The sequence below is a fragment of the Lagopus leucura genome, unplaced genomic scaffold, assembly GCF_019238085.1.
Source record: "Lagopus leucura isolate 7727_CA_CO unplaced genomic scaffold, USGS_WTPT01 Super-Scaffold_100001, whole genome shotgun sequence".
NCBI classification, from domain to species: Eukaryota; Metazoa; Chordata; class Aves; order Galliformes; family Phasianidae; genus Lagopus; species Lagopus leucura.
This window is the reverse complement of record NW_024962262.1, coordinates 10,820,720-10,835,912: the sequence shown is the minus strand read 5'-3', so window position 1 is coordinate 10,835,912 and position 15,193 is coordinate 10,820,720. Positions and strand designations below refer to the sequence as shown.

General features: G+C 41.5%; 1 protein-coding gene across 1 annotated transcript in view; it reads left to right on the top strand.

The window, feature by feature from the left end:
- Nucleotides 1-15,193, top strand: part of WDFY2 (WD repeat and FYVE domain containing 2) — a 75,381-nt gene that overhangs the window by 17,030 nt on the left and 43,158 nt on the right. The window contains exon 2 of the mRNA XM_042866725.1: nt 14,898-14,965. Coding sequence (XP_042722659.1) covers nt 14,898-14,965 — 68 coding nt within the window. The remainder of the gene's footprint in view (nt 1-14,897; nt 14,966-15,193) is intronic.

Below are 15,193 nucleotides of genomic sequence, written 5' to 3'. Positions count from 1 at the left end.
ACACTAAATACGTGATGCCTCTCAGGCAACAGGGAGTGGGCTGGGATGCTACATGCAGTAGAAAACTGGAGTTTAAATGGGGAGAGGTGGAGTGAGTGGTAATACCTGCCTTTGCCTCGTTGTTTCAAAGCCATATTTGACTTGAAATGGACAACAGCTGCTGGAACGGGTATGTGGGCTACCTCTGCAATTGTGTGTGGGTGCACACATGCTGAAAGTTTCTATTGCCAGGGAGAGGGGTGACCTTGGCAGTCTGGTGGCTTCTGGTTAAATTGCATTTCAGAGAACAGGAGGACAGGAATGCAGAGGGTGTATCTGCACCCTTTCTACATATACACACACTTCTGAAGCCTATATTCTTGGCAACAGCATGGTTGCTAAAAGGCCAAGCAGGACTCATGAATCACCATCAGCCCTTGTCTAACCAGAACGCTGCAGCAAAGTTCTTGGGGAGAGAAACAGTGTGGCTGAAATGTACATGAAATTGAAGGGTGCCAGATAAGCAGATGAGTAGGAGAACTGATGGAAGTAAAGAAAAATGTCTCTAAGATTTTCAGTGATTGATTTAGTAAGGAAGAGAATAACGGACTGTCTTTCATGCCTATGTGCTTTAAACGTAAGTTACTAGTCAGAACTGGGAAAGCTGGGGTATAGATACCTAGTGCTCAATGACTTCTAATTATCACGTACCTGCTATACAACAAGCTTTTGTTTCTTTCTGCAGAAATATTTTTATTTAAACGCTTAGAATCGTAGAATCATAGAATCACTCAGGTTGGAAAGACCTTGAAGATCATCAAGTTCAACCGGAACCTGACCATCCTACCCTAACTCTAACAACCCTCCACTAAATCACGTCCCTGAGCACCACATCTGAACAGTTTTTAAACGCATCCAGGGATGGTGACCCAACCGCTTCCCTGGGCAGCCTATTCCAGTGCTTAACAACCCTTTCTGTAAAGAAGTGTTTTCTGATATCCAACCTAAACTTACCCGGGCACAACTTAAGGCCATTTCTCCTCGTCCTGTCACCTGTCACCAGTGAGAAGAGACCAGCTCCGCTCTCGCTGTAAGCACTTTTCTGATATTGGAAGAGAGCAAGAAGGTTTTCTACTCAGCCTCCTTTTCTCCAGACTAAAGAGCCATAGTTCCTTCAGTCTCTCCTCATAGGACATATTCTCCAAGCCCTTCACAAGCCTTGTTGCCCTTCTTTGGACCTGCTCCAGCACCTCAGTGTCCCTTCTGTATTAACGCCCCCAAAACTGAACACAATACTTACTTGATCAAAATTACTAAATTATCCAGAAAATAAATAAATGGGAAAAGCAGAGACAAATCTTCATCTTTTATGTGCGAGAAGTATCTTAAAGATTGCAGTGCCAGAGAGGAAAAGATGCATTTTTGAAATGATCTGGCTGTTGTACTTCTAAGAGCCTTTGTTAGCTTGCATTTATGCATTTACACTGTGCAGTGCAGATGATGAAAGTGCGTGAACAATCTGTTTGTTCACATTAGTGTTCAAGGTCACAATGGTTTTGGGTCTCGCTTATAAACTTACAGTTGCTGTTTATTGGTATTGTTTAGAGTAAGCTGTCCAGCTGATCTGTTTTAAGGGCCAGATCCTACACACAGGACATCCCTTTCTAACATCTGAATGATGTTTGCCTTCTGTCCCCTCAACTGTAATAAAAAATGGTTACAAAAATGTTTAGCTTCCACTGGGTTCTGAGTAAATTAATAAAATACTTCCCCCAAGCTCTCTTGCATTCCTTCCCTCCAGATGCTCGGTAGCTGGGATGTCCCCTAATTAAGTAAATTGTTTAATCTGCTGAAGTCTGTTAATGATTTATGTTTCTCGATAACTACTCATGGATTGTGTATGTTTCCTCCAAAGCTCTTTGTGTATACTTGATAAATAGAACTAACTCATGTTATGAAATGTGGCAGAGGCTGTCTGGACGTCAGGTCGTTCCACCTGGGTGTTTTCATCATGTCTCAAATGCCAGAGCAGAAGAGTGGGAGCAGAAATGGCTTGACACAACAGAACATGCATAGATTCTGAAACCAAAAGTGTATTTTAGCTTGTGTGGAGCATTTCTCATGGCTTGAGATAACTGGGCATATCCTATCAGTCTTTTTGCATGGTACTTAGCTGTCTGCAGGGGAAGCTGTTCCTCTCCCCCTGTGCAATCCTGTCTGACCTGTGAATAGCTGAGCTAGAATTGCAAATCTGATCTAATTTTTCAGGCAGTGCTGAGCCTGCAAGGCAGCAGAATCATGAAAGACTTTTCCCTTATTTACTGCTGTTACCTCTCTCTCGGCTCATTTTTCTCCCAGCAAATGCTTTGAGCTGATTTAGTGCTTTAGGATTTACTTGCCCAATGGGTGGTCTCTAGCTGGTTTCCACTTTGTATTACCATTTGAAGTCTGGTGTCCTCCATCAAGGTCAGTGATGGCTCATGTCTGCCTCAGTCTGCTGCCATCCTCTGGTTTAGATGGCCCTCAAATAGCCCAAAGTCATTACTTTGCACTCCTTCCTTTTCACAGGCCATGCTTGTGCTAACTAGTTGTCTCCTACTGAATGGCAATATCTCTGAATAAAGCATTTTGGAAAAAGCTGTGTTCATTTGCATGTAACCCCTCGTAACTCCAGCCACTGCAAAAATGTTTCTTGACCCAAAGATCTTTGTTGTGTATTTGTCCTGTTTTACACCAAGTTACCCTTTCCTAAAAAGAAGTCACACAAATCATCCTTCTGTTGCTAGAATAGCCTAGTGTCTCCGTTCTCTACTGTTCTTTATAGTGGATTGTCCAGTTTGTTAATGGTAGTAACATATAATCATATAGTCATAATGTTGGAAAAGACCTCTAAGGTCATCTAGTCCAACCACCAACACATGTCCACTAACCTTGTCCCTCATTGCCACATCTACATGTTTCCTGAACACCTCCAGGGACAGTGACTCCATCACCTCCCTGGGCAGCCTGTTCCAATGCCCAGCCACTCTTTCTGAGAAGAAATTTTTCCTGATGTCCAACCTGAACTCCCACTAGTACAACTTAAGGCTATTATCTCTTGTCCATGGCACTTCACTGACCGTGATATGGATGAGGTGTGCTGCCTGTAATGGTGCTACACGGTTAATGATGCACTGTGTTATTGTAGGCCAGCTTTGTGATGCATATTATGAAGTAGTCTGGATTTGTTATAATCTATATATGTCAGCTCTCAGTGTTTTTATGTGGGTTGAAGAGTATGTATCTGTCTGATTTTTGACATGTTGGAGAGATAGCTTACTGAAAGTAAGCTTTCAGTAGGAATCCTGCCTTTATTCAGTCTGAGAAAAAGTGCATCAGCTATCCCATGAAAACATACAGTTGCTTAGGAGTTAAATCAGCAATGAAGATAAAAGTCCTTGCTTTGAAGTGCTCTGCCTCAAATCCCTGATTCTGGCGAGTACATAAATATTAATACTTCTATTGTTATCACCATGGCTAGTAGCATGACTTTGTAAGAAAGTATTGCTTTTGAACTTCAATATATTGCCTTTTATATCAGCTTGAAATAAGATTTAAATGGGGGGGGCGGGGGGGGGGGGGGGGCGGCTGCAAAACAAAGAAGCTGATCATCAGAGCTGATTTTGTCTTGAGACCTCAAATCTGCTTCTCCTGAGATAAGGCCACTACTTCTGCAATGAATGGCAGCAACAAAGATCTGGAGAATGCAAGCAGAGACAGCATCTGGACCTGAACTGCAGAGGATTCCTCTTGTAACCCTCTATTAAAAAAAAAAAAGTCAGGAAGGTAAACTAGCAACAGGGTGCAGAATACAAGGTGCAGTAAATTGTAGGATAGAAACACGATGCAGAGAGGCTTTAATATTTAGTGGTATTGCAACGAACAGGATACTGCCCCTCACTGCAAAGCATTAGTTATTTATAAGGTAGCAATCAGATAACTGAACTGGAGCTTCTGCAGGCTTTATTGATTTGGTGAATAGGTGACAGTCGCCTAAGCAGTGGCCTCTTGTCAGTACACCATTCTTGCACATCTTTGCAAAGGTTCACTGTAATACGTTGCACCATTTCACAGGTTTAAATGATATTATTTTCCACACCCAAGGTTGGAGTTGGTCTTGTGTTCTCCCCATGCTTATGTCACAGACTTGCCTTTCTGGTCTCACCTTTACAACGGAGAAAGTGTGACATGTACCGTCGGCCTTTTCCCTGGCATACGATTGCCTCTGCCTGTAGTTCTTCTTTATTATTTTCTTCCCACACTTCTTGCAAGGAACATGTGACTTCAGGATTGCCGCTTGGAGTTGTAGCTGGTGAATCCTCTGCTTCCTGCCAGCCTAATGAAGTCTAGGACCAGTCCACTGCCCAAAATTAACAGATGAATTAACTGGGTCTGGGGAGATGGGAAGAACTGCAGGAAAATGTAGTAGGTGGATTGCAGTGTATTGTAGAGAAAATCTGATGTTGATAAATATGCATTATTCTTTCATCCATGTTTTGTAAATTTTTAAATAGCGCCAGTTTGAATTTAAAAAAAGAAAAGCAAAAAAACATGCACATCTGCTGTCAAATACGCAAACACTGCTAGGGTGTTAAGGGGGGAAGATGGATAAAGAAAAGAATGATAATGCTCTTACAATTCATCAGGTTTGTCTGAGTCTGGATTGCTGTATTTGATGAAGAAGATGCCAGTTCAGACGGGATATTGCCTCATTAGAGGGATTAGAAGACAAGTAGAGAAAACACAAGAGCAGCTTTCCCAAGAGACTGAAAAGATTGATTACAGTAAAGAGGAAGCATGTAAGAAATTACAGAACTACACACAACAGCTAACCTATGTAGAGAGTAGAGAAACTTCCAATCTTGTAACACAAGAGCAGGAGGACATGCCATGAATCAGTTAACTAGCCTTAAATGTGACAAAATTTGCACACAAGGATATTGAATACTGAAGGGTGGAGAAGTTGTAATGTGATTGTATGGAAGAAGTGGCTGGGTGTGAAGAGGTATTGCAGGTTTGAAATAGATTTTTTTTTTTTTAATAGGAGAATCTCAAGTTCAGAGTGTGATGTTCAGTCTTGCATTACACATTCGAGAAGAGTTTCTATTCACTCGTGTTGATTTCCATCCCTGTGCACAGCCCCCACGGGAATGCCAAGGTGACAAACTGTGACTGTCTGCTGAAGCCTTGAAATGTCAGATCTCCTCTAAGTTACACATACAGAGTTTTTGACATTTTTCACACTTCACAAGGCACTCTTCAGTCTGCATGCAAAGAAAAAATCTGAGAACACCTTGCATGACACTTCAGGGCTGCAGTCCCTATGCAGCTGAAAAACAAATGCTTAAGGACTAGGTTGGATTTGTATTGCTTTGCCTAGCTCTCTGTCCCTTGTTGGTGGCACTAAAGCTGCTGGGCTTGCTTCTTTCCTTCTCAAATGAGTACTCAACGCCCCAGCCAAAGTTGTTCTGCTGTTCAGACCAACAGGTCCTGCTGTTCTCATGATCAGAGCTTCCAGTCTCCTCTGGCAGACTGAAGCAAGTAGGAGCTGGTTTTGTGTGAGGACATCTGTGAGTCAGGCTGCCCGCAGAATGAAGCAGTAATGAGCAGAAAAGCTGAGGGAATACTATCACACATGAATCGGGGTTCAGATTCAGTGGGAAACTGGATGAACAAGAAATGGGACTCTGCAGAACTTCCTTGATATCCCAAGGACAGCATTTCCAGAAGCATCTTGGTGTGGCACAGAGCAGCCAAACACATTCCAAGTAGATGTTTTGCTTTGTTTGGTAAAACAGTGATCTGATTGTTCATTGCTATTTGAAAAACAAAAGCCCCGCTGTTTTTACATAGGCTGTTACAGTAAGTCTTCAGCATCTACAGCATTGTGTGACCTGCTGATTGTCCTGCTTGTTGGCTAAGCAACTTACCTGTACAGTACAGATGTGAGGCTTTTCTTTTTTGCATAGAAAACAAAACCAAAAGAATAATTAACTGAAAAGAAAGTTCATAGGAAGGGGGTCTTTTGGGTCAGGATACGATCAATACTTTACTCAAAATTAAGAAAAAAACCCTCATAGAAGCAGATTTTCCCCTACAATTTCATGTTGCATTAACTATATGTTAGATACTTATCTTACTGAATTAAAAACTATACCATCAGTGCTTTTGCATGTTCTGTGCTCTTTGTCTTTTAGTGGCCGGAACCTTATTTCTGGTACATGTATGCTAGGATTCTCAAATATCTGCAATAGATGGTTATGCTCTGTTTAATACATAAAAGATCCTTCAAGAAAAGGTCAAGCAATTCAGGATTTCATTTACTCTCACACATGACTTACACCCGGAAATTATAATGCTGAGAGAGGGCATGATCCTATGGAAGTGAAAAGGTGGGATCCTTCCCTGCAGTGAGTACATTATTTACTACATGCTGCACTGTATAGTTAACCAAGGGAAACATTTATCTGAAAAATAAATTGTAACCGAAGGCTATGACTGTGAGCCAGGATCTCTTGTCTTCTTCCATATCCCTTTATTACTTGCATGCTTTGTTCTTCCATGCTCCCCTCTCTCCTCAGGTCCTGTGCCATTCTCATGGATGCCATGATGTATGTCTGACTAGAAGGTGAACAAAGAATAACATTGAGGGAATCCTTTCTGCCCATCACGTTGTCATTCACTTTTGTTTTGAATTCCAACTAGAGACTTCATTTAGTGCTTGCGATCAAATATCAGGCTTTTTCTGAAACCCATATATAGATATTATTTTTTAGTAATGTAATGCTGATGGTGTGTATATTGAAATGGGTGTATCTAACTTTCACTATATAGACTTAAAAGCATCTTATTTTGTGTCTGTTCTATAATAATTTTTTTAGTGTATAGTGAACTATGCATAAATGACAAAATTGATCATTTACTTAGTTGACAGCCTATACCAGCTCAGGAAAGAAAGTAAGTTTTCCCTCCCCTGAACAGATTTCCTACAGGGCAGCATGGAAGCAGGCTGATGACTTGGTTGATGGAGTCTTGTTCTTTTGCTTTGCTGGAAATGTGGAGGGGAGTTGGTGGGTTGCTTTCTCACAACACTAGGTGTTTTTTGCATGGTTCCACTGGGTCATGTATTGCATAGCAGGCCGCTGTTCCAATCTAATGAAGATCTTTCTAATAACTTCCATTACTTAGAAGTTTGAACGTGGGAAGGAGGTGAAAGTAATTGGATTAAAACAATTAAATTATGCAGTGTGACTGCCTTCAAAACGTTGTGTGTTTATGCTTCTTGAATACAAACTAGAATTGATCAGTGCAAGAAGCACTGACACTTCTGGAAGGAAATTCAGTGGCGTGTGTGAGTGGGAAATCCGGGGGTGAATGGGAATGATGGAAGTCATTTTGATTTCCCCCAAAGGCCTGGAAAGGGAGACTGAGGCTCTGGTCTTCATGAAGGAATTAATTTTGAAACTTTGCTAGGAAAGAGTTTGAGTGTGATGTTCAACAGCTTCCAAAGCTGTAGGTTGATGCTACAGAGAACTTCAACCCTGCATTTACCTGAATTTGTGGATAAAATATGCTTCTGTACAGCATTCATGCAGGAATATGGTGTAATCACTGCACTGCTTCACATGATATTTGATTTACAGTGCTTCTGTGGGGCTGCTGAAGGCCTGAGGCAGCTCAGCATCTTAACCCTTGTGCCAGTAATCTCCAGATAGCATGGTGTTTTTCTGTAGTTGTGACTTTTGGTCCATTTTTGATTGTTCTTTACTCACCTCCAGCAGTGGAACTGGTCAAAATCTGATTTTGGTCCAGCAGAATGTAGGCTGCTTCCAGGCATATGTGCTTGAGTAACTGGAAAAATCACTGAACTGCACTGCTCATTGTCCAGAAAACTGAAGAAAAAATGGTGAAAACTGTTTCTAAATTTCTTCCTGTTTCTTCCAACTGAGTGGAAGAACTGAGTAGAAGAGAGAGTTGCTATCGTTTTTTTCTGAGTAATAAAAATCCACTTCTCTTAAGGTTGCCTCCTGTGAAGCTGTGTTTTCTAGTCACTTCTCACAGAATAAAAAAGCCCTCTTTGTAAGCCAAGCTGTGTTAAATAAAGAGATATCTCTTCCTCTTAGAACCAGGTACCACTGATGGTCATAACAGTTTTTTTCCTGACTTGTAGTTGCAGAGTTGCATATAACCTACCAAAACTTCAAAATTTTCCCTATTATGCAATATGCATTTGCATTTAGTTTATGGCAGCATAAATTAAATAGGGAAATAGCAGAGCAAGCTTTAAGTTAGAATATTGTGCAAGCAGAGTGTGATGTTGCAGCTGTTCTTGAAAGTGGTTTGAATCTCTTCGAACAAAGAAAGACGAGAAAAAATCCCACCTTTTGAGGCATCTGTCTGCTCTCTAGGCATACTGGTTTGTGCAGTCTTTGTTTTTTCTGTTTTCTTTCTTTAGACTGGTGGGAGATATACAGCACTTCATTTGCTACTTTTTGTTTCCTAGTGCACCTCAGCTCGGAGCTTCATTCCCAGACTCTTCCACTGTTCCTTTCCTAAGGAGACAGGAACTAGCAAGTGCTTTGTAAGATCATTGACTCCTGAACTGAATTTACACAACTCTTGTGTAGCTCATTCTATGTCTCCTCAGAATAGCCTCAAAATGAGACTGTTTATAATCAAAGATTTTATCAAGCATATGTACTTCAATTTTTATAGGATTTAGGGTCTTGCTGTGATGCATGGCAACAAACGGTCAAAAAGAGTGACTCTGAGAATGGATGAGGCAAGAGGAAGATTATGATGGAAAGTAAAGACTTATTATGACTATTTACATTTATTAAGGAGAAAAATCAATGGTAGCAAAAGTCATATCCGTTGCTGATGATCAAAAAAGTCCATGGCTGAACCCCCCATGGGTGTTTCTCCCCTGCCTTGCTCTTTGCACCAGGCTGAAGAGCTGCTTCTGACGTTCTAGGTGCCTGAATTGTAAGTACTGCCTCTGGCATCATTTTTATATGGCAAGAGGAGAAATGAGAAGTCTGGACTTTTATTGACCTCTGTATGACAAATGCTGCGTGGGTCACCACCACAGAGATTGCTGCAGTGATGAACATCACCTAAAATGTTCTGTGCTAACCTGAACATTGTACACTTTTAGCAGTGGGGTTTTATATCACTGGGTCTTTTCAATCAATGCTTGAAGGCTGAAGGAGTCACCAGCCTCTTTCCCCTGGCAGAGGTGCTGTGCTACTTCCATGGGATCCAGCTGCCTCCCTGTGCCATTCACATCCAGGGCTGCTTGCAGCAGTAATTTGGCTCAGCCCCCTGGTTGTGATTGAGTTTGTCTGATGCTTCTGAGCTTTGTGCCCAAGGATTGCTAGGCTGGTGGCAAAAGGCTGTGGGATTTCAGATACAACAGGAGGATACTGAACTTCTTGGGAGCTGTCCCAGCTTCTTCTCAAAGGAGGAGTCTCAGCACTCCTACAGTTTTGTTGTGGGGCACGATGCATACAGAGCAATGAGAGCAATGTTTACTTAAAAGGTGTTTGTCCTATGGGAAGCCTGATGTCTGAGATATTGAATTTACAACAAAGGCTCTTGAAATTCTTGAAATGCACTTATGTAATCACATGTGAGATAACCTCTCACTAAAACACGCCTGAAACAAAGCCAGTTTTTTGAAATTTGGACTATTCCTCATTCATTGTCCTTGTTTTCTTGAGCCAGAAGTTCTTGCGTTACATATTGGAAACCCAACCTGCTCTTTTATTATGAGAGGACCCAAAGGACAGTGAAGAATGATTTTACACCATATCATACTCTTAGCAAGAGTAGAGTTCGTAAACTCACAATGATTTCAGCTTAAATCTTATGTTTGTTCAACAAAACCATTGAAAGTGAGGTAGAATCTGAAACATGCCCTGGTGCTGTACGCCTCCTGCAGATCAGGGTTGTGTGATGGCCTTCATGGGGACCACAGTGGATGAGCCTGAGAGGAGTAATCGTGAACTTCCCTGGGATGGTGATAGAAGTGGTTTGGGTTTTGGCTGCTTGGCTTGTTTTTTCCTGATTGTTTGGTTTATTTTGCAGAGGGACGTAGGATGACGGTCTAAAATATGAATTTCTCCTGGTGCTTGAGATTTTGGCTCTCAGCCATTAAAATTATTTTGTTTTCCCTGAAACAGAGACTGGTTTGGAAATCAGTTCCATTTTTAGTTTTTATTTTTGTACTCTTGCTTGCAAAATTTATCAGAAACGAAACTGTCTGTTACTGATCTCAGCACAATGGTTCATGAACTGCCCCTAAAATAAAAGGTCTTTTATTCTTTCAGAAAATCCCAGGAATGTCTTGTATCATAACAGACAGGAGCCAACATCTCTTCATGTCTCTTGCCCATTAAAGTGCCTGAAGAACTTGGGGTGATGGGCTGTAATGATGTAGTATCTTTAATGCGGCTGTTAAATATCTTTGTTTATCCTACTTCTCATGATAGTGTCTCTCTGTTAGAGGCAGTAAAACTGTCAGTGCTGTGCTTGGGTTTTAAATACTACTGTTGTCATGTTTATTTAATGACAGTGGATAAAGAGTTTGCTGTTTCCAGTCCAGTTATTTAGTTTCCAGAGAGGCACGGCTTTTCGGTAATTCTGAATTGTCCATTATTTTATATTGAGGAACAGGTGGCATTTTTAATTCTTTTTGTTTCAAGATAAAATTTAAAATATTGATGGTTGGAAAATGTGCATGCAGAAAACTTCACAAAAAGCAGTAACCATGGATAAAACTAAACTCTTTTCTCACTGTCTGACAATTAAATAGCTGGCTTTGAGTTTTAAAGAGTTTTCCAGAATAGTTCCTTTTCCTGTTTGCAAACTGTTCTGTAACTGTACTTAATCAGCTCTGTGGTTAGGACTGCTGACAGAAGGGGGTGCTTTCATTTTTAACTGCGTCATATTGTTAGCACTGGTAACCTCCACCCCTTTCCAAAGAGCAGGAACTGTAATGGGGCAGGCTTTGGTCTTTGGATAAACCCAGTGCTTTTGAGTGGAATGGAATGGAATATAATAGAATAAAATAGCATAGCATAGCATAGCATAGCATAGCATAGCATAGCATAGCGTAGCTTTTGAGTTGGAAGGGACCCTTAAAGGCCATCTGGCCCAACTCCCCTGCAGTGAACAGGGACACCTACAGCTCCATCAGGTGCTCAGAGCCCCGTCCAGTCTGACCTTGGGTGTCTCCAAGGATGGGGCATCCAGTCTGGGCAACCCGTGCCACTGCCTCATCACCTTTATTGTAAAAAACCTCTTCCTTGTGACCAATCTGTATCACCCTTCTTTTTGTTTAAAACCATTTCCCCTTGTCATGTCACAGCAGACCCTGCTAAAAAAAAAGTCTGTTCCTTCCTTCTTACAGCCCCCTTTAGATATTGAAAGGTAGCTCTCAAGTCAGCTGGGAGCCTTCCCTTCTCCATACTGAACAGCCCCAGCTCTCTCAGCCTGCCCTCATAGGAGAGGTGTTCCATCCCTTGGATCATTTTTGTGGCCCTCCTCTGCATGCACTCCAACAGGTCCACGTCTCTCCTGCACTGAAGACTCCACATCTGGATGCAGTACTCCTGGTGAGGCCTCACAGCTCAGAGCAGAGGGGCAGGATCACCTCCTTCACCCTGCTGGCCACACTGCTTTGGATGCAGCCCAACATAGGTTTGCTTTCTAGGCTGCCAGGTCCCATTGCTGGCTCATGTCCAGCTTCCCATCCACCAGGTCCTTTTCGGCAGGGTTGTATTATATCCTTACCTCCCCCATCTGTTTTGTACATGGTAGTATTATAGCTGTGTAGCTCGTCTCATTTAAAAATAAACAATCTCTGTTTTGAAAGCACTAGAAGACTATTTATTGTTTTGATAGGTTCTAAAATCTTTCCAAGCCAATTCACTGGCCACAGAATGAAGGGGCAATTCATTTCCATGGCAATGCCAACTGAATTGCTCCAGAAGAATGGATCTTTACCTGGGTGGGTGCTGGTTGCCATCCAGTAACCGTGCAGCCAGCAAGTGATCTTTGTGCTACATAACCATAAAACTAGAAGTTTTCATTCACACTTGTTTTTTCTCTGCATTCTTTAGAAGCTTCAGAAGTTCAGGGTTTCACATCTGGTGGATAATACTGTTTCAAGTACCCAAAGATGTGCAGAACTGCAGCTGAAAAAAGATGCTCTCTTCCGAGGGCTTCTCTCACGTTCAGCTGTTGGTTCTTCAGCCTGAGCCCACTTGGAGAAAAATGCTGCTTGTACAGAAGTTGATGAACTGACATCTGCTTTTTTTCTTTCAGTAGTCCAGTGATCTAAGAGAAGAAAGTTATAAGCCATAAGGTTTTTTGTACTTTTGTGTCTGCTTATACATAGATTTTGTGTCTTATAAAGCTTAGGATAGCTTTTAGATAGTTGTTTTAAAGATATGGATAATAATCATCCTTAACATAAAAATAAATTGTTAACGAGACTTGTTTTTTTCTTTATTTAAAAAATGAATTACTGGGGAGAGTAAAATGAATTTCTGTCACAAGTTACATGAATGGTCTTGCTGATTATGTTCACTTTCAGACACTTCAGATAACAGCTTTTCATACTGTTTGTTTATGATATTTTTTTCTCATTTTGCATGAGCAGTAATGGAATAGAAATTTATTTGACTGTGTAATGAAATGAACTTACTGTGTACCTCCAGAAGAAACATGCACTGGTAGAAGTAGTTCCACTCTTTGCAAGGAAACTCCACCAGTTATTTCATTTTTATTTTTTTTTTAAGTAAGCATTAAACAGCTTTTTTTTTTTTTTTCCAGCACAACTGAGTGAACAGTCTTAGCTGAGACAGCTGTCAAATTAAGTAGGAAGTCTGCAGTGAGTAGTTTCAAAACAAACAACAAAAACACAAACAAAGCATCCAAAGTATTGCCATTTTTGCAAACATTTATTTTTGCTTCTCCTAGCTTTTAGAAGATCTTTTCTTACACATAGTCTTTGATGTTGTTTGGTTTTGTTTTGTTTTAACAAGCTGAATAATCTGTAACACGTGGCACCTCTCTAGATTTAGGATCATAGAGTGGTTTGGGTTGGAAGGGACATTTCAGACCATCTAGTTCCAACCCCCTGCTATAGGCAGGGACACCTCCCTCTAGACCAGGTTGCTCAAAGCCCCATCCAGCCTGGCCTTGAATGCTTCCGGGGGGGGAGCATCTACAGCCCCTCTGAGCAACCTGTTCCAGTTTCTCATCACCCTGACAGTAAAGAACTTCTTCCTAATATCTAGTCTGAATTTACCCTCTTCCAGTTTAAAGCCATTTCTCCTCATGCTGTCACTACATGCCTTTAAAAAAAGTCCTTCCCCAGCTTTCCTGCAGGCCCCCTTCAGTTACTGGAAGGCTGCTATAAGTTCCCCTGGAGCCTTCTCTTCTCCAGGCTGAATTTATTATTTGCCAGAACCTTGAAGTGGGAAGAAGAGACAACGTTATCTCAGCTCAAGAGTTTGGAAACTAGTAGCAGTGAATGTGTGGATTGGAATGGACAAAAAAGACAGGTCTCTCACTGAGTATTGGTGCATATCCTCAAGGCAGTTTCAAACTGAATAATTTCAATTCCCTATGATACATCCCAGTATTTTCTTGTGCATGCAGTGTTCATTCCCACTTCAGTTGTTGAAAACGCATTGTCATGAGCTCATCCGATTGGGAAACAGAGCTTGATTTACTTTCAGGATTGCAGTGACCTTCTTACCACCTCTTTGGTATTGGGACTAGATAGTCTTTAAGGTCACTTCCACTTCAAGCTTTTCAAGCACTTTGATTTTCTGATGAGCAGACAGAGCTGGATGTGTCCCAAACTCAGGGCACAGCCACAGAAGGATGGGGAGTTCCCAACCCTTTGTGCTGAGGTCAGGATGCAGAGGCTGCTCTGACAACAGGCACAGCCATCCAAAGCAAGAAGGAACAGAAGGGTTGGCACTCTCACTGCACAGGTATTGGTGCTTTTACTTCACGTCTGCTGAAGAGCTGCTGGTGTGTTCATTTCAAAAAAGCCACTACAGTTAGGAAGCAATTATACTGAATTTTTAGGTTTTGAGTGATTTGTGAGAGATCTATGACAGTGGGAATTGGAGATCCAGTGAGATACTGTTTTTTTTCTTAGGGCTGTATACAATGTTGAAGTGTAAATGTGAGAAATTTGTAACACGATGCAGCTTGTGTAGTGGCCATATATTCAGGTCTCTGAAATATGTGCTGAAAAATCAGTTTGGATTCAGGGCAGGATGAGCAGGAGTTTTAGAGATTGGACCAGAAGAAGCAAATGATACCAAAGGCTGAAATAATAAATATTTAATGGCCCAGCTTCTACATCAGTTTCACATCGTTTGCTCAGGAAACAAGTGAAAAACATCTCGTGTGTGATGGGCGTGGATGAACTGCATGCTAATTGAGTGACAGAAGCTGCAAATGAGATACCAATATGAGCAAGGAAAAGACTAGGAAGGTTTTCCAGCAGAGGGAAACCACTGATGTGTTTGTGGAAGTGTTGGAGCACTGCAAGAGGTCTAGTTGCTTTTGTTTGAAGACAGCAGCTCTGAACTGACAGAGCAGAGGAAGACTGCCAGGCTGCCTTGTATGATGTGTTCAGCTTGGTACTGCATCGTACCAAGGAGCAGGCTTCCCTCATCATCATCATCTGTGCTTGATGTGTAGGCCTGCTGTAGGAGTTCGTGTGTTTACTTCTCAGTGAAATAATTTCATTTTGAACATAGTCTTGTGCATTCAGCATTGCTGGTTTGTTTTCATTCATAGTTACTTTTTCATTCCTCCTCACGTGTGTTTTGTTTTTTCTTTCCTAGAACGGTTCGTGTCTGGCTGAAGAGAGACAGTGGACAGTACTGGCCCAGCATATACCATGCAATGCCATGTAAGTATAAGGAAATGTTCATTATCTACTGTGTATTTGCACAATGCCTTTTTTTATTTGATTAAACTTAATGTTTATGGCCATTTGTGGCCTTACCACTTCATGTTAAATTCAGTACTTGAGTAGCTCTCACGGTTTCTGTGAAGCTTTACCAAGTTGCATGCTAATGTTCCCGAGAGGCATCAGGGATTACAGCAGCAAAAGCATACAAATATGCTAGGAAGGGAT